At 36.9% G+C, this 22,479-nt stretch overlaps 1 protein-coding gene across 1 annotated transcript in view; it reads right to left on the reverse strand.

The window, feature by feature from the left end:
- Positions 1-216: 216 nt before the first annotated feature.
- The window catches only part of LOC109030629 (pleckstrin homology domain-containing family A member kramer), a 173,770-nt gene continuing 151,507 nt past the window's right edge, over positions 217-22,479 (reverse strand). The window contains 16 exon segments of the mRNA XM_072298468.1: positions 217-3,282; positions 6,227-6,361; positions 6,756-6,831; positions 6,833-7,048; positions 7,796-8,104; positions 9,025-9,210; positions 9,867-10,042; positions 10,910-11,035; positions 11,853-12,041; positions 12,407-12,677; positions 13,352-13,501; positions 13,928-14,008; positions 14,573-14,779; positions 15,160-15,252; positions 17,193-17,438; positions 22,006-22,268. Coding sequence (XP_072154569.1) covers positions 3,167-3,282; positions 6,227-6,361; positions 6,756-6,831; positions 6,833-7,048; positions 7,796-8,104; positions 9,025-9,210; positions 9,867-10,042; positions 10,910-11,035; positions 11,853-12,041; positions 12,407-12,677; positions 13,352-13,501; positions 13,928-14,008; positions 14,573-14,779; positions 15,160-15,252; positions 17,193-17,438; positions 22,006-22,268 — 2,840 coding nt within the window. The 3' untranslated portion in view covers positions 217-3,166.

Here is a 22,479-nt window from a genome sequence, read left to right on the forward strand (position 1 = left end):
TCATTGTCATTGTCAATTCTCTGCTGTTTGTAGTTATAGCCTCTTCAAAAGCAACCAGCTTTGAAAATTTGCATCTGCATTCAGGTCTACAAATAACCTTTCATTTGGTCAAGCAACCATGACTGCTATATTCTAGACACAAATAGGCTTTTTTTTTACTATTAATAATTAGATCAAGGAACAATGAAACAGGTTGATTCAAGAGAGAGAACAAAATATTTTTGAAGGGTTTTATTAAAAATTTGTACAATAAAATTTTTCTTTTGAAATATACAAAAAATGACACTAATAGCTCGTAAATATAAAACGAAAGTACAACTGATATAACAACTTGTTTTGAATAACATAATAATTTAAAATTGAAATAGTACTTTTACTTACAATATTTACAAAAACATCACGCAATTTTAAGTACTCAGTTTTAATATTAAAATACTTTGCACTAATTGACTAATTGGATGAGGAAAATTCCTAACTAAAAAGAGACAATTGACAGGAATGAAGAGACAAAAGTCATGCTTAGTTGGCACAGAGGAAATAAAATTCTGACAAATGAACTGTAACATAACTTTTCAAGAGATGACATTTAAAGGATGGATGGATTTTCAGCTTCAATGAAAATGATGATATTTCAACTAATTAACTACAATAAAAGATGGGATAAAACAAATGGGTTGTTTGTGTTGAATGTATAGTTGGAAAATGTTTAAATTACTTCCTAAAAAAGTACCGTAAAGTACAACTTGCAATTCTTATATTTCTCTCAGCAGAGAAAATTATATTTAAAGAACCAAAAAAAATCCTCCTTTCTTACAGCTTGTTATGTAAAATGCTACTAATTGCTGATTTAATATCTGAGCCAATATAACCATACAAGATGTAATAATGCATGAATTTGCATTAATTGTCGTGCACGGAGAAGCACATAAAATGTACCACCGTCCATTTCTTGACTGGTCAAAATTTTCGTTTTGGAGCATGGACATACTATAAGGAATAAAACAGTTCATAAAATAAGAAAATAAAACTAACATAGAATGTAACATTAAAATCCGACAATGTGTAACCAAAAAATCAACAACTTGCAATAAATTAAGAATTATTACTATTCTGATAGAAAAAAAGAAATAAAAAAATTGAGAATCAGAGAAGACCTTACACTGAAGGACAAACTCTTTTAATAATTACTTATATTGATAGTACATGACTTCCAGGGCAGGATAAAAAATACATTGAAAAAAGGATAAAAATATAGACCTGACAAACATTTATGCCATTCATTCATGTATCACGAGTGAATTTTCCACTATTGTGTAGAAATAAATAATATATTTTATTCAGAGCTGCTTGCAAAATTAAGAGAAAAAGATACTATACAGGAAAAAAACCAAATCCATAGTAGATGTTCTGAGAATAAAAATTTTCAACACTGTTAAGTCTTCAGAAAAATAAAATTGTTTGTAACATAACCTTTTGAAACTAGGACGATTGAATTGGGACATGCGAAGACCACTGATGTCTACTTTTTCAGTGTTGAGTTTTTTTGGGTTGATTATACCTGCGAAGGTTGGATGGAACTATGGAAGTAGTTTAAGGACATGTTTTGGGGCTACCTTGATCCCAAAATATGTCTTTACTCCCTTTTCATGATCGCATCGACTGTTCTAAAATGTTATTGACATAAAAAAACTAAAAGCTAGAAAAATGTGCATGGGTAATTTTTAGACAACTTGTTTCAGCTTGGAGAAAAGTTAGGAATTAGTCATGTGAAAAATTTCTTCAGTATTATTTTGTAGGGTAGAGATTTTGGCACAATAAGTAAGTTTGTTTCACGAGTACACACATGCTTTATGTTTGATCCAAATTAAAAAAAAAAAAAAAAAAAAAAAAAAAAAAAAATATGACGCTAGGTACCCTAAAAATCACTAAATTCTGGGGGAAAGGGGGTGGGGGATCTATAATCCATGGCTTCGTCCCCCTCTGAGGATGGCATTTAGCAATGAGGAACTTTGATTCATTCTTAAAAACTTTCATAGTATAAAGAGAAAAATGAAAAGGAACAAATCATGCAAAGCTGACAAAAATTATTTAACTTACAGATGAAACAGGATATAAAAATTCTTTTCTAAAACTATTTTTTATTTATTTTTGGAGGACTATTACAGCCCAACATTACACGTAAGGTAAGGATGAAGATCCAACCTGATGGGATTATTCTTATCTATATATTAATTATAGAATATTAATACTGAATTATTGACACATATTTAATCAATTGCTTCGGGAACATACTTTTCAAAAAAGAGAGAAAAACTCAGATTAAATGTTGAATGAAGTTACAGGTTAAAATTGTACTGCTTTGCGAACAAACAAATACTGATTGATAAATTATTTATGAGATGAACATTAAGAGTACTTAAAAAAATTGACGATCAGAAATTCAGGGCATTATAGCACCAGATAAAGCAGTTGAAAAACCAACCTTGAATACGACGCTGATTTAAATTTAAAATTTGACATTATCACTGAGATATCATCAGGGTGAGTTTTTTTTTTCAGCGGTACAAGTTTAGAAGATTTGGTTATATAGACAGACTTCTTACTAAAGAGGCCATATAATCAAAGACATAGTATTAAGATTAAATATACAATCTACAGGGTCAAAACGTTGGCATAAAAAATCTACGATGGTTTACATTTCACGATTATAATATACAGTCTACAATTGAGCAAAATTATCAAACATCATATTGGCGTCCCATTGAAGGACTTATAGTCTACTGTCGCATAACAATAGTCAAATTTACAGATTCAGTCTAAGAAAAATATGAGTTCAAACAGCAGTGATCAAAAGCTAATTTTGACAACCGCCATCAAAAAAGTTCACCCAAAACAAATATAGACCTGATATGTTGGCAAGCCAGGTGTAGCGTAAGACTTTGGGGCTTACATGGGTGCGAAAAATCAAGGTAATTGATTAGACTTTAATCGCCCTGATGGCAAGCTGAGAGGCGATATTGCAGACTAGATTCAATAACCTAGTTCGCTGGCTCATAATGGGTCCGAAAAAGCTTAATTAAAATCAAAATACCCAAAATGGAAAGTTTCGTCTTCCGATTGAGTCTTCCTTATACTTAAGCAGATTTTCGGATTCTGAACTTGAAGTTCAAGAGAAATAGTTCTCTCTTTGTTGGTAAATAGGCAGAGGTTCGGGTGGCGAGTCTTCATCATCTTCGTCTTCTGCTTCGCTCTGGGTTGCTGATAGACTTGCCATTGCTTTAACTGAAACATCAAGGAGAATTTCATTAAGTGAAGCGCAAGATAAAAAAAAATGAGTTATTTCTGTCTTTCTAGTAAAAAAGTTATAGGACTAAGTTTCGGTAAATGAGACGAAAAAAGCTTGCTAAAAATTTTTGGACAAGTTCCGAGAAAATTCATTTAGGAATAACTATAAAATCTTGCTGTAAAAAATGCAGAAACTACAAATACTGTTTTCAAACATTTGATGACAGAAAATACAAATAATATGGTCTTGGTGCTTCTGGTAGATCATGATATATTATGGATTGCATTCGATAATATGAATGATGTATGCTGTTTTGTCATCTTAGATTGCCAAATTTTAAAAGAAAGAGATCGTTTAAAACATTGAAGGTTCTGATAACCCTAATGGAAATGTCATCACAAAAATGATAGTATCTATATTCTACTTCTTTTCTTGGTCTACAGCACCACTGAATGTTTCATTTGTTTTCGTGATATTCTTTTTATATTTAATTATTAATGTTCTAACTTCCTTCCAACTGTGTTTGAAACTATTTTTGTTGTTTCAGCAATCAGAGAAAAGCGAGAGAAATTAACTACAAAAAAAATCACAAAAATGAATGGAAATAGTGTAAGAAAGCTAGGGATTAAACTTTAGACCTCTCGACTGAAGTGCAATGCCACTGCGCAGTCGCAATGTTGAAACGCAAATAGCATTATTTTACCACTTCCGCAAGAAACTCTTTACCGATTTTTTTAAAAACATATTTCTGAGATCTCAGGGTCAATACGAAAACAGAGACAAATGAGTTTACTAGTTCTGTATGAAAAAACACTTGGCCATACTTCAATCAAAATCTTGTGAGGGTTTCCATACTTTAGGCAGAGTTGTTTTCTTTATTTTCTTATTCCTTCTAAAATATCATTATGAAGGTGACAAAGTGAAAAATGATTTAAAATATCATATTGCAACTGGAAGAAACAATTGAAAAGAATCAAAATTGCACTAAGTGCAAATTAAGTCACTGATGAAAAAGAGTGAGCATCCGAGTGCAGTGTGAAATTTGGGAAAATGAACTGAAGAGACACTGACTAATAATAAAAATAAAACTATAGGTTGACATAAAAACTAAGGGGAATGAAATAATTAGAAAATAAAGCAAAAACAGAACAAACCTCATCAAAATAAAACGGTGACAAACATGACTATTCTTGCGAACCAGAGCAATTTAAACCTAATTGACAAAACAAAAAACTACCATCAAACAAAACGCACAAAACATGCACAAATTAGACAAAAACAATTGTTACTTTAAACGTATAAACATATATAACAGCAGAGAAGAACATTTTTGACAAAAAATGTAGAGGGGAAAAAAAATTAATTTGAGAGCAAAAATAAAGTCAGTTTTGCATGTATATCTTTGGAATCATGAGCTGTATGTTCACCTCTTAAATATTCAATGCGTACAAACATAAAGAAAGAAATGAACAAAATGTGAGTAAAATAAAGGCATTTGTTATTAGCAACAGGCATGATTACCTATGAAATGAAGTTAATAAATTTAATAAAAACTGAGAGGGAAAGCCTTTATCTCATTACTTGATTTGCTTCTCTGCTGTTATAAACACATCAAAATGAAAAATAGTTGATGCAGTACAGTCTTGATGAGTCAGATTTTCAATTTGCTGGTAAGGACTTTTTTCAAGTCCAGTCTTAGAATTTCTTCCATTGATTTCTCTCTGGCAACGAGATGATCAAAATACAGGGCTATGCTAATTGTGCAGAATGCAAGTAACAGACGTGGAATTTGATGTGAATAATGAAACCAAGGAGTGTACCCATTGAAATTTACGAATGGTCATGCTGTTATGGAAGCAAAATTAATTTTCTTCTTCATCAATAAAGCATTGCGCATCTCCGAGGTATAACATTGAAAGCGGTGCAGAAACTCGCTTGAATTGCGTTCTTGACATATTAGAACTTGGCCAACTGCCGCAATGGTGCTTTTATTGCAAGCAGACGCACCACAATTTTCTTGTCTTAACACTGTCACAAAATAAAGGCTTTGCATAATGACAGATGCACAAAGGCAACGAGTGTTTTTTAAAATGATGACAAAATCATAAGAAGAAAGTGAAAAGAATTGGCCAGTCAGAAAGGCAAACTATAACCTCAAAATCGGAATTATTTGCTTCTGACAAAATTGCAGATTCCTGGACGATCTGACTTAACAAGATTTTATTATAGCAAACAGAACCTAATACGTGACATCAATTAATGGAGAACTTGTGAGCATGGGACATTTCTTAAGTCATAAAACAATTCATGCAAGAAAAGCAGACCAAAAATGGGAGTCACGGCATAACTGTCATAATATATGCAAATGACATCAAATCTAAAGAAAATTTTAAACATTTATGCAATAAAAAATTGAACTAATTAGAACTTGTATCAGAAAGGTCACAGTTGTTTATTTTTGACTGTCATGTGCAGTAGAAAAGTTTAGCAATATTAGAGGCTTGGTTTTTGGTATCTGCACACAATGGCAGCATAGTTTCATCATCGCACTCAGTCAATCCTTGATCGCTATTGGATAGTGGCAGCACAGTTACTGGCAAATCAAAAGGAAACAAATGCGAACTTATCTGCCACAAGTTCTAATGACAAGATCCTGTGCTAAGACTAGTCCCAACCTACATAACGCAAATAATCTATTTTTCTAAAATTGCTACACTTGAATTCAAATCTACAGGTTTTCAAAAATAATTCAGGAAAATTAAAATCTTGCAACTTTAAAAGTTTGCTTCTAAATATTTTACTACTCCAAGACAACACAGAAAGTTTAACAAAATGTGAAAAATATTCTGAATATTCTAGGGTTCTTTAGTGAGTAAAGTGGGGGGCTGGACATGGGAGGGAAGGCACACAGGACAATAATCTGAAAAATAAACCACATACCTGCAACCATCTTACTCTTCTCCATGACTTGATGAGCTAGAATTTGGTTAAGTTGCAGCAAGTGCTCACGTTGTCGTTTTTCTTCCGCTACTTTCTTCTTCAATGTCACAGATTGTTCATTTTTCTGTGGCTCTTCTGGAATATGAAAAAAAAAAAATTCATTTGATATGATTTGTTATGACATTGATTTTTTATTTTATATTGATTTGAAAAATCTTACGATGACTAATGTTTTGACATTATAGCAAGGAACCAGTTTAAAAAATACTTGATCTCAAAGATTTTAAAATCACTGATTTAATAAACTCTCTGAGAGAGGACTCAGTTGATTGCTAGGACCAGATTTAGAATTTTAGATCATTGAGCAATCATACTTGATAGCCTCAATTTCCTGTGGTTTCCCTCCATCAAAACTACGTATGTATATATGTAGATACCACTTTCTTTACGATGTCTAATTTTTAGAAATAATTATTCAATTGTCACCTATTTATCCTTTCGAACGTATAAAAAAAACTGCAAAAATTACCTCCTCCTTCAGACTGTGAAACGCTGGTCTCGGACAACATTTTCCGGATGGCCTCAGCCTTCTTTAACCGTTTTCGACTGTTCCTCTGGAGAGAGCTGAGGTTCGGACTCAGGAATGTATCTTTCAGGAATGATGATTTTGCTAGGTGTGCCTAAAATGCTATCGATGGTTTCTGCATTGTACTTCACTGGATCAGTACGTGATAGTGTAGATCGCACAACATCAGGTGCTCCATTTAGTCGGGGCCTTAGTGCTCGCTCCATATCCAAATCATCACGCGCTCGAGACACATTCTGAAAAATTGTGAAAAAACCGTTTAATTACTGTATCAACCACTATCATGAGGCATTCATAAATATAAATACATTCATATTGCTCCTACAGTGCACTATGGTACTCTGCAATACCTAAACGCTACATGTGTCTCCCTTCCTAAAGGTCAACAAGCAACTGACAACATAACATCTCTTCATCAACTGAAGCTGAATCAAAAATACATAAAACCCACAATTTCCTAAAAGAACTTTTAATAAATGACCTGAAATTATATTAGACATCAATCGAATTCTTAACGACTAAGGCCGAATTAACCCTCTTACAGTCTCAATTAATACTATAAAAGAAATTAAGATTAAAGGAGTGCCCAAAGGAACTAAATGAGAAAAACATTTTGCCGACTCCAATTGGAAGCTTCACTGACTCTTGCCCTGAAATCTCTTGGATGATCTGCCGCGCTGCTTCACTTTGGTAATCAGCTGCCATCCTTTCATGGGATGTCCCCATCGCCAGGACAGGAATCATATGAAGACTTATTAAAATTACGGCAAGAAATGGAGGCCTCTAAACTGAAATACAGTCTTGATCTTCCTACAGTGTGCAAACTTTACTAATTCTTTATTGAGATTGAAAGAAAAATATATGTATAAGATTCTGAGACATATGATTTTCCAGAAATTACTTGATTGAAAACTTACTAGCGTACTAAAAAATGGATGAAAGTAAATAATTATGTAGGTTTCAGATTTTCTGTGTTCTCTTACCTGATATGGATACGAGTCCAGGGAAATCAGAGGGCGGCCACTTGAAACCGTATGATGTCTCCTCTTTTCTCTCGGCACCAGCCTTTTATTGTTATTGGTAACATTTTTGCCGACTCCATTTGGAAGCTTCACTGACTCTTTCCCTGAAATCTCTTGGATGATCTGCCGCGCTGCTTCACTTTGGTAAACAGGTGAGAGTTGAGGTGAATTTTCAGTGCTACTTCGTGCAGAGGAAGCTTCTACACTCCCGTTGCTTCCAAAAAGTTGCTCTCGAGCAGACCGTGTTTTCAGCGATGAGTCAGAATCAACCTGTAAAAACAAATGGTTTTGATTAATAATTAGAATTTCTTCTACTTACTTATGAACTACGATTTGAAGAGAGAGCTTGAATTTTGGTGGTTTTCACTGAGAAAGTGAAAATCCTTATCTCCGTGCGATGAGAAATTTTTTTTCAAATCATGGTTTTTGGCAGACTTTTAATGTAATCCTTATCAAATTAATTAGACTACTATCGAGACATAAACTTTATCAAGAAACAAAATTTGTTGAAGGTCAAACATTGATACAAAATTAAGGGTGAATAAATGGTGAACACTGGTCTCCTACTCATGTTTAGGTAAGATGATCTTAATGAGAAATTCTATCGATTTCGTATCTTGAGGGTTATTAACCCATTCCCTTTATATGACGAGTCAGACTCGTCATGGCTGCGCCGGGCCAAACGTGAAATGATGAGTCCCACTCGTCATGCAACTTGGCTACGCGTATTGCCGTGTTTTGATGTTTTCACGATAGACAGCGCCTCGAAAGTTGACATATGTTGTCACTAGAAGTAGTGTGACCAACCTGTACTGGTTTTGTACGGTAATTTCCCTGAATACCGGGAATTTTGAAGGTTTCAAAAAGCGAAAGTGTGGAATAACCTCAAAACTAAACCTAATTTTGCACGCAATTTTCTTGACTTCATTTTATTTTTATTCCATATTTAAGCGGTTTGGTTGTAAAAGTGCAATATCCAGGCAAATTTATTTATATAAACATCATACTTATTATAACCAATAAGAATTAGAGCAAAAACTTGCTCCTAATTATCAGGAAAAGCAGAAAACTAAGATCGAAACCAAATACAGCTTTTTACAGTGAAATTAAATAGTAAATCTGTGCGCGGGCATGCAAAATTAATCAATAAGGGAATGGGTTAATAAAATACCTTGAAACAAATTACTCACCTTAAACCTAGGATTTTTGTTTACAATATTTCTTAAAGCATGTATGCTGTCCGACCGAGGGGTTGGTGGAGGAGGGGGATCTGGTTTGTTATTCCGGCTGCCAAATCCTCGAGGCAAAGACATGGACCTATCATTCGTTAGATCATCGTCTTCGTTTATTTCATCGACAGAGCCCAGTAACTGATTCTAAAACAAAAAATAAAGTTACCTTATGAGACGTCAAAGTTATTGGAGAAAACATAGCCACTGCTACATTCTTAAGTATAATTCTTGGAAAAAGTTGAATTATTCGGTGCAATTAATTTTTCAAGCACATCATGAAACATCTGCTACGTACATCTCCTTCCACGTAAACCTAAAAAAGTATGTACTCCATATTTCAATGTGAGTCACGGGAACTTGCTAATCTTACCTATGTTTTTCTTCTTTGCTGGCATTACGGACTAACACAAGCCTTGGCCTTCAGAGCAATATCTTGTTACCATAATCTTGGATCTTAATTCGCCAGCTTTTCATTAATCCAGCACTTTCATCACTCTAAAGTCTGCCAGAATATCTTAAATTCATCATTGGCATTGTCTTTATGACCATAGCGAGTTCTTTTTTTCTAGAGATTGCCGAATCATTGAATACTTTACTTGATGTACCTTCATGTTCAAGTCTTGGGTTAATATACATCAATCTTACCAAGAATAAATGGTTTAATACTTATCAACCTTGAACAATTCATTCCTTTAACAAAATACCATAAGGGGACTGAATAAAAAATAAAATTATTGTCTTTCCAAAAGCTTTCAATTTCTATTCTTATAAAGTTTGAGTTGGCACTTTTGAGTACTGACCTCATAATTCTCATTGCTAATTTCTTCTATGACAGTTACTCTCTTGGCTGAACTAGTATTTGTGATTGGAATACCGAGATTGCCACTTCGGTCTCGATCACGTTGCCTCCTCTCTGATTCACGTTTAACTATCCTCACGGTCTTGATTTCTTGTGGTTTGTCACGAGGAATGATACCTGTAAAAACACAGAAGATAAAGTCAAAATAGAAACATGGTTGAATCATCGTAAAAGTTTGCAAAAATATATTCATTACCATGAACCTAAATCTGCAACACATTTACAGTTATTGATTTCTGTATCGAATGCGAGGATTTTTCCCCAACACTAATCTGCTTTCATTTCTCTAAATTTTGCCAATTTTTGGGTTTAGAATGATTCTTTAGGCTCACACGCAGGGGCTAACATCCTTCTTTTGGCTAAAAATTCAAAATCTGCGGAGATTGTTTACCTAATCGATGCGATATAGGGGCTAACATCCTTCTTTTGGCTAAAAATTCAAAATCTGCGGAGATTGTTTACCTAATCGATGCGATATATCGTATGCCAGTTCGACCACGTCACTTGAGCTTGACAAATCACTTTAATGATGACAAAATGCTCAGGAAAATGGCTTACAGAACTTCAGGCACATTTTTACAAAAATTTACAATTTTTTTTTTTTTTAAATTTAGTTCATACCAACTTTCTAAACTTAAAAACTGACAAGAAGACATATGACTGCTAATTGCTAATTTTTAGTATAACAATTTAGTTTTGACTTCCACTTTACCTGGGGGGTCGATTTAACAATCAGGAATAAAAACGGAGTGATTTAATGGGATAAATCAAAACTTCATTCAGAGGGAATTTCGTTTTGGGTTTACACCAGTTGTTATTGTCTATTGTCTATCATATTTGATTACGAAAATGGCCCTTCTGACATGTTAGATAATCATCAGAGGGTGCTCAGAGGCAAAATTTTAAAAATCCTTTGTACGCTTTCATTTTTTAGTCCAAAATCTTTTGAATACTTGCAAACACAAGAAAAAATATAATAATTACCATAATATCTTTTTATCCTTTCATCGGCTTCACTAATGTCCATTGTTCTTGGTTGATTGGCGGGAGGAGACATTGGGTCACTTTTTTCATCAGTAGAAGAACTGTCAAATCCATTCATACATGGATCTAAAACAGAAAAGTTTGTGCAGCTAGAATTAATTCAAAAAACTTTAAGCTAGTACTCTCTTACTTTCCATGAATGAGGATGATTGATGGGAAAACAAGGAGAGAAAAGAACCATTGAGTTTGGTAGGCGTATTTACTGAAAAATGTATCAAAATCACAGTGATACTGAAATGAGGAAAGAACTTGATTGGCTGGAAAAGAGACTCAATTTAAAGCTGAGGCATCCAAAGGAAAATAATTATGTACAGTGAGATTATTCTGGAAAAACTTGAAGATAACAATGATAGTGACTAGCCTATAACTGAGCAGATAGTTCCATACAATAAATTTGTAAGTACTTCCACACTTTCAAGTTTATAGTGACAAGTCCCAGAAAGATGTTTATATTACAATGAGCCCCAGAAAGACAATTCCTCGTTCCTCCAGAACAAACATGCATAACATGGAAGACTGAGCCTTATATTTTTAAAGGGACTCAGACTTAGGGAGTTCTAGAGATCGTTTCAGCTCAGTCCCCCGGGAATAAAATCAGTATATCGACACTGTATATCGGCAATCACATAACTCGGTTTGCGACGTCGCAAACTTCCTGTCATACTTTATTTTGTAAAAGGAAAACTAGTCGATGGCAATTCTTTAAAACTGCCGTGATTTTTTTTTCTCTGTGTAAAGGAAATTTTGTAAAAACTTCAAGAAATTATGTCAATTTGTTCTCCTTTAAAAAAATAACATAGAGGCGGAGATTTTCAGGCACTGCAAACGAGATATGTGATTGCAAACTTACGCCATTGATATCTTTCTAAGCAACTGAGTTTACCTGGTGACTTGTTCCCATCAGTGTTGACGTATAAAGGTATCGGAGAAGTGTGCGACAAGTGTTGTGGACTTATCGTCAGAGGTGAGAGGGACTCAGTTGCAGCTCCCACATCTTGGGTGACTTGTGAGTCCAGATCGGTTTCTAACCACCCACTCATTGTTTTCTTTTTTGCTGGGATTGGACCAGCACCTTGAGAGGCAAAAAAAAAAGGAAATTAACGCACCGATAAAAGAGGAAATGCTGGAGATTCTTGTATTTTCCTTAAAATCTGACACTGCTTGGTTTAAAAACTTTGAAATTTGATAAAAAAAAATGCTAAAAATTGAAATTAACTTATTAAGTATCTTTTGTTTTAATGCATTTTGGTATTGTTGCAATGAATGAAATTATTTTGATTTAAAACGTAAAAAAGGACCCCCTGCCCCTCGAAACTTCTTTACTTCATTAATTTTCTGTTGAGTTAAGTTTGCTTTGTAAAATAAAATAAAATAAAATCTGTTTTATTTCTTTTAAAATTTGATTCTCCTAGCTTGATTTTGGTACTGTTATCTTACCAGCCACACCAGTTGGTCCCGGCCTGATCTGTTCACCAAGGGAATGACTCTTTTCTGTTAGTTGGCGGACTTGCGTGGAGAGCTCCTGTCTCTGACGCTGAAGATCACCGACTAATGCTTGAACACGACTGAGCTCAGATTCTAAGGCTGCCACTGTTGGCCCTCCTCCTGACCCTTCATTGGCTCCTCTCCTTCGCCATGAGAACTTCTGGCGCAAAACTACCAGCTCAGCTTCTAGCCGAGCATTTGCAGTCACAGTTTCTTCTAATTTCTGAAAATTAAAAAAAGCTCTCACGTTAATAGTGATATTGGTATAAAGAAAAGAACATTCTGATCTCTGAAAAGGATCTAAAAGTATCGAGGGGGCAGAAATTTCCAAGCTAAGCCTCTCTTCATTACTGACCGAGATTTGTAGCCAGCAGTTCCCTCAGAGGACTTAAAAGAAAAAATATTTCCTCCCAAAAATTGCACAATTTTACCACTAAAACACCATTGAGATGAACACTTCAAGGAAGTCTGACAGCGTTCCCCGCTTCCTTTTTGTTTTTAAGAGGGTCCCCCATTTCACTTCATTCAGCCAATTTCTGCACTCCCGAAAATTTCTTGCGGTTTTTGTTGAGCTGTTCCTTATGTATTGTACAGCTCATTGAAATAGTGGTCTAGACTCATAAGAAGGAATTTCACAGACTTCAATTTTTTAATGGTTTAACATGCTCTCAGGAAACACATGGATTTGTTGCAACATGCAGCTCTTTAAGGTTTTAATGATTAAACGAATAGCTAAGCAACTAATCCAGTCTTAACTGGGCACTCATACAGTGCATATGATGTGGTTCCTAAAATAATCATATCTTCAAAAATGCTAATTTTTAAATCTTTAAAAAAAGTAATGATTCGAGTATAATGGATGAACACGAGAAAGAATTTTGAAAGAATGACACATACTTTGGAATTGTGCGCAAGGACCGATCTGACACGACTTAGCTCCTTCTCGAGCATTAGCTGTTGTCGGCGGTAACGTTCCACTTCAATAGGGTTTGTTGTCACACCTTGTAATTTGTGTCTTAAACCAAAGAGTGCCTGCTCCAAAATCTCCTGGAAAGAACATAAATAAATACCATTTATGAGTGACTCAGAGGAAAAATGAAAAGAAAAAACTTTAAATAAGCAAGAGCATTTCTCTTGGAGGAAAGAAGTATTTGCAATACATTTGAAAAGAAGATGCCATCAAATTGGAAATGAAAAACAAGTTGCGATGGAACAGCTCAACTGTTGAAACTGAATTGGCTGGCACAGGAAACAGTGTTTTCAAGTAACCAATTTCTGTTTCAATTTTTCTGCTTTAGAATAATATTATTTAGACCTGAAATTTTGAACGATTGTATTTTAGCCTTGATTGATTGAGTTTCCCTTCTCAGGAAATTTGGAGTGCAGTCTTCAATTGTGAAGATTGACTATTTGTTCCATCTATTCAAATTCATGAGAGGCAATTCCTGTTCAAAGCATCGCAAACATCATTACCTTATCTTGCTGAAGGCTTTGAAGGGTTCCTGACTCCTCTTGAAGAACTCTGTCAAGGTAGTAAAGCTGTTCTACTTTAGCCTGCAAAAAAGTTACAAAAAAATTATTATTGGTGGCTCCTTGCTTAAGATAAAATAAAAGAACTTAGTTTTAAGGCGGATGGAGGCGGGGGGGGGGGGGGGGCAGCACATTAGAGGTGTGTAATCAAAAATTTGGCTAATTTTTCTTAATGTGGGTTTCAAGGAGAAAAAAATGTATTTTGATTACAGTAAACATAACAAAATATTTAAAGCCATGCTTCCAAGCAAACCCAAGGTGATAGAGAAATTGGGCTGAATTCAAAATAAAAGAACCAAATCACGTCAAAGAGGTTTGCAGTTTTATTCCATTAGAGTCAACTCTAGAGATGAGGTGCAACACTTATTTTCCCATTTAAAATATTTTTTTAAAACATTGAACTGTTGACTGGAGAAAATGTGGGGTAAATGGGTATGCTCAAAACCACTCTTGACTCAATTCTTCTAAAACGTGATGGCGAAGGTAAGTCTTGAAAAATTCCCTGCTGATAATGACTAGGGTTATTTGCTACGTAACAATGTTCAAGTGAACGAAAAATAAGTAGGCTGAATTTTGAAGTGAACAAACCTGAAGTTGATTTTGATCGGGGTTCAGCCTTTCCCAATCTCTCCGTTCTTCAGCCAGTAGCCGCTGTTCTTGGACTTTGTGATTGAATTCAATTTTCTCTTGAAGTAAGGAAACATTGGATGGAGGAACTGTGCTGCCAACGCGGTAGAGAGATCCGAGTTTTACCATATTATCCACTAAATTAACTAAAGGTTTCCCTTTTTCATACTGGAAAAGAAAAACAAAACAAACATATCATTAGATATATTACGGCCTTGATAATAATTTGCCATCACTGCAGAAACCAATTTTTATTTTCTGCAAAAAAGGAAAATGTAAATGGGAAACCATTAAAAGGAATTCACAACACTTGCATCAATGTAAAAGATATAAGGGATGATTCCACAGCTTCCAAAGATAACAGCTACTTTGCAGACATGATTTAAAAATGGAAATGTATCAAGATCTGTTGCAAACAATAAATCACATAATTTACTTCCGCATTTTTAAAAAAGCTTCATCCATTTCGGATAAGTTCTTCAATAGAAGCCAATGTACTTAGGAAAATTGGATTCTATAATACTGATATCTGAGTGGACGCAACTTACCTGCTTCTCTAGTTCCAGCAAATGCCGTTTCAAGTCTTCTAATTTTTGAAGATGCTCAAGCCTCTTTGGCGCATCTAATTCTGCATAGCGTGCCTAAAAAGTAAATATATAAATTGTAACAATTAAAGTTGTTGAAGAAATTGTTTTAAAAATAAAAAAATAGACTACACTGGAAAATTGTTGACTGCAAAAAATCAGTGCAATTTTACCGCACATTTGTTGGAATAATTAATTCGTGCAAAACAGAAAACGGAACACATAAAATAGTGAGTAGGGCAAGCAAATAAAGCTTCAGAGCAAAATATAATCGGCAAAATGTGTACTAAGAAGTGACTTTTAAAAATCCGGCGCATCAAGCATCAATTTTTTTAATTTTCTTGAGGAAAGCAAATAGGACTGAGCCCAACTTTTTTCCAGATTTAAAAAAAAAAAAAAAAAAAAAACCGACTTTGCCATTGTGGAGATTTTTGGGTCACCCTGTATAAGATACCTAAAAGTAATTGAATTTCATGATAAGAGGGTATTTAACCTAACAACGGATGCGTATTGTCAAGACGGGCTTAACTCATTAATCTGAGGACTTGAAATTGAAAACTTGTGCCCCAACTGCCAAGGCCTACTTTCTTAGCTCAGCGTTTAAGTCTCCGAAGATGTAGCTTCATAAAAGAATGCGTTACATACAGGGGCACTAAAAAAATGATATCGATGACCTAAGTACGAAACCACGTATCTCCGTTTGCGAAGGTGCAAACTTCTCGTCATGCTTTGTTTTTCCTTTGGAGAGCTATTCAACAAAATTTCTTGACAAATTCCTTGATTTTCCTTCTGTTTCAGCAAGAGATTCTATGTAAATTTAAAGCTATAAAGTTGGTTAGTTTCTCTTCGAAAAAATAGACAAAAGCGGAAATTTTGAAACACCGCGATAAAGATACGTGATTTTGCACTTCGGCCATGGATACGGCAAATTCGAAAACTGACAAGAGAGAGAGAGAGAGAGGAAATCAAACTGTAAAAAATAAGCGCACATAGATATAAGGAAAGCTGGAGATTGTTTTTGCAGTTGGAATGACATAAAAGAAAGTGGAGATATATTAAAGGAGTAAAAAATTGGATGGAGGGACCCGACCACCTTTGAGGAAATAGGGTAGATCCGCGAAAATAGAAAAAATAGGACAGCTTAGAGAGGCAAACAACCACCAATTGAGGAGAATCAAAGTTCCCTGTACCAACTTGAGCTGATCTTCATTGAATTGTTCGTTTCAAGGTTTTGAAGTTATACTGCTATTGAAAATGAAGGGGAAAAATGAGAGTTACCCCTGAGTAAAAGTAAGGTGGATTCAGAGAATATCCATGGATGCGGGGTAAACTGTATAAATGAGCTAAATGTCGGCACGTTTTTAATTTTCTGGGTAAAAACTCAAGATTTCCGGTTCAGGAAATTAAAACGTACGTGCACGACAACGACTGTAAGTAGGAAAGCAAATTCAGTCCATACTCAGAGACCCGCAAGTGGAGCAAGATGGCGGCCGTTATAAAGTCCGCCATTTTGATTTTTTCAAAGTGCTGTCCTTTGATTGGATCCTTCGATCCGATTCGATCAATTTTTTTCAAATGAACGGTCATTTTCAGGAGAAAAATTTGATTGCTGAGATTTGATACATTACTGATTTTCCTCATGCAGGGAGTCGAGTTTTTTCTTCATTTTGGGAAATCCTGATATTTGACTGCTAAATCCTGATTTCATAATTTTTCCAAATCCTGATTTTTTTTGCGGAGAAAAATTAGGCGAATGTAACTTCACAAATATAGCTTGATAAACAAATCCGATCGGACGGCCGACTTATCCCAAATCCTGATTTTACGACCGATTTTTCTTCAAATCCTGATAGAATCGAGAAAATCCTGATGCTAGACACCCTGTCATAATTTCCAGTTTTAGATAACAGTATACACCCTGGATTTGTAATTGTACCGAAACGAACAATTCAATGAAGCGATTTTGTGATTTCGGTTGATTGGGAGTGGGTGCTGACCTGTGCCTCGATCTCCCTGTGGCAGTGCTCCATGGCTTTGCAGAGCTGGGCGCTCTGGCGGCGGAGCTGGATGAGGAGGAGGACGAGCTCCTCGTGGGTCTTCCCCAGGAGCTCCCCCGCCGAGACGTTCACGTCCCAACACTCCCCCGGGGCCCCCGACCCCGTCTGCGCCCCGCCCCCGCCTCCGCCGCCGCCGCCGCCCCCGCTCCCGTTCTGCCCGTTACCCTGACCCTGGCTCCCTTGCGCCTGAACCCCCGAAGGAACAAACAAAAGAACAAACAAGCCGATTAACGAAAATAAAACAAACGAAAATGAAACAAACACAAATCAACAAAATCAAAAATACACGGAAAAAAAAGAATTGCTGATTCAACAATTCGTTGCTAAAAACAGTGAGTGCAATGTTTCAACGCAGATTTTACAACAAAAAAATGCTACTTTAACCACCCCCGTGGTTAAATTAGTTTACAATGTGGTTAAAGTAGCATTTTTTTGTTGTAAAATCTGCGTTGAAACATTGCACTCACTGTTTTTAGCAACGAATTGTTGAATCAGCAATTCTTTTTTTTCCCGTGTAAGAGAAAACAATGCAGAAACAGAAAATACGAGAATAAATGCTGCCGTGCTAAGGAAAAACGCCGTATGAACATTCGAGAGTTGCCTTTCTTCGATAAAATGTTTATTTTAGAGGAAATTTGTGAATATTTTCCCTTGAAATTTTCAGGGACTCTAGATGAAATTGCGTACAAAATTATCTGAAAAATCGAAAGGAAAATATTCATAATTTGACTAGGAAATTCGTGTTTTATCAAAGGAAATTTGTCAACGCCTGAAGGCTTATACGGCGTTCTTCCTTAGCACGGCAGAATGGGTTGGTTGCGCTGGTCACAGAATCGTATTTTGATACTTTATTCTTGCAGATCAACCAAAAATAATAAGATCTGTCCAAACAGCAACTTCCTACGTTGAATATTAACCGAGATATCGCGCCTTAAAAAACAGGGCCGGATTTACCTACTTGCCGCCCATGAGCCGCTTGTATTTTGCCGTCCCCTTCTCATTCGTTTTGAAACATAAATAAAAACCATCAGTGCCAGAGGGGGAGGAGTGCATAAGACGCGTTTACTCGTGTTGGACACGGGTAAACGCACGGGGAACACTACTAGCAAAAGTTCACGAAACTTTGTGTGAAAGTTAAGTTCAGTAAACCTATCTCTGTGTGGACAAGGCATTCCATTTACAAGAAATGAACGAGCAAATTATGAAAGAACGAACAAGAATGTGGTTTAATAATTTTAACTTCCGCCGCCGCGCCGCGCTGACCGCACTGTGTTTGGCGCAATGCGTGAAGTATTCATGCAGTCTTGTAGGCGCTATGCGATTCGCGCTGACCGCACTGCACTGTGTTTGACGCAATGCGTTGAGTATTCATGCAGTCTTGAAGGCGCTAATGTGTGTTACATACCGACCGCCGCGCCGAGGGCTTTTCCTTTTCATCTCAAGTCCTCGTCTTCATTCCTCTCTGCGCCGCGCCGCGCGCTCCAGGCCGAATTGCGTGTTTGGTTTCTCTCTTAGCTCGACTAATAAAAGGTGCTATCTCTTGTATCACCGGACGACAAAATTAGAAATTACTATAGTCTTAGGAAATGAGAGATTTTGTCGCCTTTTCTCGTTTATAATTTTTTTTTCTGAATCTGATTTCTTCTATACCTACATTTAAAAAAAATTGCGAAATTTGCCGCCATGGGCCGCGGCCCATGTGGCCACCCCCTAAATCCGGCCCTGTTGAAAAACTCAATTTATGACGCCATCCACCGCGGTAGTACATACGCTATCATGCACTACCGCGGTGAATGACGTCAAAAACCCGACTGTTCAAAGGACGGTATCTCGGTTAATATTCAACATAAAAAGTTGCTGTTTGGACAGATCTTCTTATTTTTAGCTGGTATACAAGAGTCAAGCATCAAATCACAATTTTGTGACCAGCGCAACTGACCCATTAAAAAATAAAAAGGCAAATTAGGCAAAAACACAACACAAAAATTGGACTACGTTTGAACCGCGTTCAACAGAAAGGAATCCAGCCACATTAGATGTTGCCGAACTTAACCGAGCAATTTGATTATTTACGAGAGAACGTTTGTGCGAGTTTTTTTGAAATTGTTCTAGAATTTGCTTCTCACTATGCAGATAATTCACTGAAATTTGCAAAATAATCTGTACGACCGTTTCCTTTTAAAAAATTAAATTACCCCATCAAATTTTGTATTAACTGATGTGACTTGGTTCCTTTCTGCCTAACGCGATCCATTTCGCAATTAGGAACTATAATTTCTGTGTCAGTTGAGGAACAACGTATGCACCATTAGTTTCCCCAGGCACATACGTGTTTTTACCGATGAGCCAGAAATTGTAATTCCCCATTTCAAAGTGAAGTCCAATTATCAAACGAACAAATACAAGCTGGACATTTTGGGGTAGGAGTTAGGCCTTGTCTACACGGGACGAATCATGTGATCTGTCCCAAGTTCGAGTTGCAGGAATGAAACTTCTGGGCTTCCCCCCGACAAAACGACAATATTTCTTCTTGAGATGCTCTTAGGACTCAACTTGGTACTGTGATTAGTATTGAACTATAGATAACTCAATATGTTTCTTAACTTCGCGAGTGAGCTGATTTTCCCCTGGGACGAATCCAATGAAACACCCCATGGAGACGAGGCCTTTCGGAAAATGCGGGTTTCATTGTGGCGTAGCCGACGCATTTTTCTGACGGTGGGCCTTGGAGATGGTGGAAAAAATCCTAAAAATGATAGGGAAGGGAAACATGGTTTCAATTATTTCATTTTGAATTTTTCTGATATTTTAAATCAAAGTTTGCGCGAATAAACTGATACCCGTTTGATCTTGCAGACAGACACTGTTTCATTTCATTCATTCACTCAAATGTTTCACTTTTGCATGTGTTTAACTGCACGTAGTTGGAAAATGCTTAACAAACTTGAAATTTCCTGCTCCATGACCGATTTTCCTGCCTTTTCCGGTTTTCGCTGACGGTAAACACCCAGCACTGGTAAAAAAAAACCTCTTAGACCAATGCCGCGGTGCACTGACTTAAGAGTGCAGTTTCTTGTCGCCGGATTTAAGAGTCTTGAACTCATAATTCAAGCGGATTTTGCATTGATTCAAGCGGATTTTGCATTGAAACAAGAGTCCAGACTCTTAAATCCGGCGACAAGAAACTGCACTCTTGAACCAAGAGGTTTCTTTTTACCAGAGTGGTTATATTGAAAGCGGCTATTGCCGAAACACCGTAACTGACCTATTAGCCAACGAAATCAAGTTACATTCCTCGCTGCATGTTTCCTCTATTCTCCTCCACTTAAATCATAGCAATGTCCCAATTCTCTCTTTGTTTCGAAGGAGGTAACGAGTCTCAAGGCGGAAAATTTCACATGGGTCGGCCCAGTTCGATGCGTGGCGTGTGGGCCGTGGGGTGCATGTACAACCCGTGCCGGCCATCAGAAATTACACACTCCGGGAGCCGTTTTAATCAAGTCCGATCTCGCGGCGGCGGGTGAAAAACGGTCCGGGAAAAACAAAAGACGAGAGACGGCCGGAGGCGTCACCTGCGCGCGAGTCACGCATGCGTTACTGCACGTTGCACCCGTGTGCATCGCCGACGCCTCTCGAATTAGCGGACCCGTTGCCTTGCATTGTTTTTGCGAGGATTTTCTTTTTTATCGCCCCCTTCCCCCCTCATCCACGGTCGGGAAATCTAGACCGTTGAGCCCACGACGCCAACGTGCGTTCTGCCGTGTTGAAGAACAACGCCGTATGAACATTTGAGAGTTGCCACATTTTCTTCGAGAAAATGTTTATTTTTGAAAGGAGTTGCAGGGAACAATGTCTCTTGAAATTTTTAGAAAATTGAGATTTGATTGTGAATAAAATTCCCTGAAAAACTGGAGAGAAAATACTCGCGGTTTTCTTGAAATTTCGTAATTAATCAGAGGAAATTTAGCAACGTTTGAAGACACATACGGCGTTCTTTCTGAGAATGTCAGCGTTGCACACGCGGAACGTAGGAGCGGTACCGACGAGGCGTCTCGCTTGATGATTTTTCAGGCGCACCAAAAAAAAAGTAACTAAATAATAACTAGGATACAGTTTCCAAGCACGATGGAGTAAAAATTATAAGCGTAGGTTTTTTTTCCTGAAGACCCTCCCGCTCCCCCACATCACATACACCCGAAGCCCTAATATATTGAAACATCCTGTGCATTGGTTCCTCAATAGATAGTTAGACAAATGGGGTTTGTAAGTTATGATCCAAATATTGAGGAAATCCATATTGAGTAAATTGGGGAAGATTTGTATGATGTAGTTTCAGGAAGTTTCTCGGGCTTTCGGAGGTTCTTTCATTAAACCCCTCATTTTTTCAAATGAGGACCGGTTCTACCCACCTCTGTTTAAAAATCCTTTGTCAAATCATAAATTTTAACGATATGTTTTGGAGATTCTAGGGCATGTGCGATAAATTTTTAGGTCTTGATGACATTTTCGGTTCTAGTGAGATATTTCGGAATTTAGAGTAATAACCTTAAAAATATAACTGGTACCCAAAGTGCGTTTCAAAATTTGACCAAATAATAAATCCGTACCGGTTGTAATGAGTAATACTTACACACTCACACAAACACCCACGCCCACAAAAAGCAACGTTCTCATTGCAGCGCATAACTTGTTCGCGGAACGAAGAAAAACCAAAATGTGGAAATCACGATAAAAAGGAGAAAAATAGACTCACCCTCTTCTGTTGCACCGGGTCGACGCAGGGCCTGTGAACGTTGTTCATGGTGTTGAGGGTGTTGAGGGGGCTGTGGGGGATGGGGTTGAGGGGAGAGACGCTGGTTTTGGGGTAGTTGCTCCGGTGGTGCGGGGAGCTGGAGAGGAGGTGGTTACAGTTTCCCGGGAGCTTCTCGGGGGAGGCGACCCCATTGACGGGTTGGTTGGGCCCCGCCAGTCGGGGAGGCAGAGGATCGCGCCCAATCATAGATCCGGACTCGGACGCTGCAAAAGAATCAGGGAAATCTGTTAGACATACAGTCGAATGAGAGTGGATCATCGAAATATGCACGGGAAAAGAAGGAAATAATTGTTAGGTTGCACAGTTAAGGGCTGAAAATCAGAATCAACCTAGCCTAACTTGATATGGAACAGACCGATGAGGTTGCTGGTTAGCTATCACGGAAGAGTTAAGTGTTAGGAATTATCTCCTAAA

Source organism: Bemisia tabaci, chromosome 3, assembly GCF_918797505.1.
Source record: "Bemisia tabaci chromosome 3, PGI_BMITA_v3".
Taxonomy (NCBI): domain Eukaryota; kingdom Metazoa; phylum Arthropoda; class Insecta; order Hemiptera; family Aleyrodidae; genus Bemisia; species Bemisia tabaci.